This window comes from Myotis davidii, unplaced genomic scaffold (genome assembly GCF_000327345.1).
Source record: "Myotis davidii unplaced genomic scaffold, ASM32734v1 scaffold142, whole genome shotgun sequence".
Classification (NCBI taxonomy): Eukaryota; Metazoa; Chordata; class Mammalia; order Chiroptera; family Vespertilionidae; genus Myotis; species Myotis davidii.
Genome location: NW_006294400.1, coordinates 1,417,484 through 1,418,982, shown reverse-complemented (window position 1 = coordinate 1,418,982; position 1,499 = coordinate 1,417,484). Strand labels below are relative to the sequence as shown.

Genomic DNA, 1,499 nt, shown 5'->3' with positions numbered 1-1,499 from the left:
GGAAAGAGACGGGACAAAAATCGTACATCTAGGGAGGAGGACAGTGGGTGGGGAGTGAGGGCGGAGGGTGGGGCGGGAACTGGGAGGAGGGGAGTTATGAGGGGAAAAAAGAGGAACAAATATAATAATCTGAACATTAAAGATTTAATAAAAAAAAAAAAGAAAGATTCAATAATTGAAAGCTGCTGTCCAGGGGCTCTGCCTCCAGAAACCATGTACCAAAGGCCACTTGAACTAAGAAGCCCTACTGGGGGGCTAGCCCTGCCATCAGAATTGGTGAAAGCCCCAACCAAACCTTCAAGGAGGGGCTTCCCCCTTTGGTTGGGGGGGTGGGTCATGACCCAGGGCTGCCATCCTGTACTGGGCTACCATGGTCACCACCTGTGTCTCTCTGGACTCTCCGAGGCTGCCCAGGCACAGGTTGCTCAGCCACCTGTCAGGAATCGCCTAACAGCTGGCTGGTGCTCTTTAAAACCAGAGGTGGAAAAGCAGCCCCCACCCCCGCCCCCAGGACTATCTCCATGAAGCACAACTTTTTCTGCCCACAAACCATCTCAGCTTCTAAAAATAAATCTCTGTGTGGCCAGCTGGGGGATGGGGTGGGGAATGTCCAGCCCCTGAGTACTCAGGCTCTGCCTGGCATCTGGTGCCCTGTGCACGAGGGACCAGAGGTCTCCATTCAGGCAGTGCTGGTTGACCCCCCAACATCCGGGGCTCTCTCCCACCCCGGGGGCTCCTGGATCAAGTCAGGACCAGCTAAAACGGAACATTCACACCACAGCCCACTCCCATCCTGGGTGAGCTCCAGGTCACAGGAGATAGTACTCTTATCTCCACGTCACAGGGGAGAGGGGCCAGGCACTGAAACCAGAGAGAACGCTGCCTGTTGGGGCCACACAGCCCTGAGGCCAGTCTGCCCTCTCCCCAGCTCAGTGGGTCAGAAGTGAGTCAGGCCTGGGGTGTGCGAGGCTACTGAGGCTGCTGTGCCAGGGCCACCTCCAAGTCCCCGTGAGCTTTCCTTTTTCCCACTTACCCGAGCCTTCATGCTGTGGCTGCCGCTCAGCAGCAGGGGGGCTGCTGTCTCCAGGGCTGGGAAGGGGTGGGAGCCAGGCACCTGTCAAGACCCAGAAACTCAGGGCTGGGTCCCAGGCCTCAGAGGAAACTTCCCAGGGAAACTGAGGCAGGGGAGGGTACTGGCCGGGGTCAAGGCAAGTATCTTCTGAAAATCGAAGTCCCCAAACGCCAGGCAGCGCTGTCCCCGTCCTTTGAACACTTCCACCAACCCAAATCCCATTGTGCAAATGAGGAAGGAGAGGCAGAGACGGGGAACCCCGGGCTCAAGGTCACCCATCGAATCTGGGTCAGATGGACCCAGGAGCCAAGCGCTCCGACTCCCACCCACCCTCCACCTCACTACCCGCGGGGCATGCAGAGGCCTGGGGAGAGACAGGAGGATTTCCGCCCCTCTGCCCGTTTCCACCGCTCCCTCCCCCAGCCGA

The 1,499-nt window shown here is 58.4% G+C and overlaps 1 protein-coding gene across 1 annotated transcript in view; it reads right to left on the bottom strand.

Annotated features, from left to right (window-relative positions):
• ST6GALNAC4 (ST6 (alpha-N-acetyl-neuraminyl-2,3-beta-galactosyl-1,3)-N-acetylgalactosaminide alpha-2,6-sialyltransferase 4) overlaps positions 1–1,392 on the bottom strand; it is a 10,807-nt gene extending 9,415 nt beyond the window's left edge. The window contains exon 1 of the mRNA XM_006768525.2: positions 1,034–1,392. Coding sequence (XP_006768588.1) covers positions 1,034–1,045 — 12 coding nt within the window. The 5' untranslated portion in view covers positions 1,046–1,392. The remainder of the gene's footprint in view (positions 1–1,033) is intronic.
• Between the last annotated feature and the right edge of the window lie 107 nt (positions 1,393–1,499).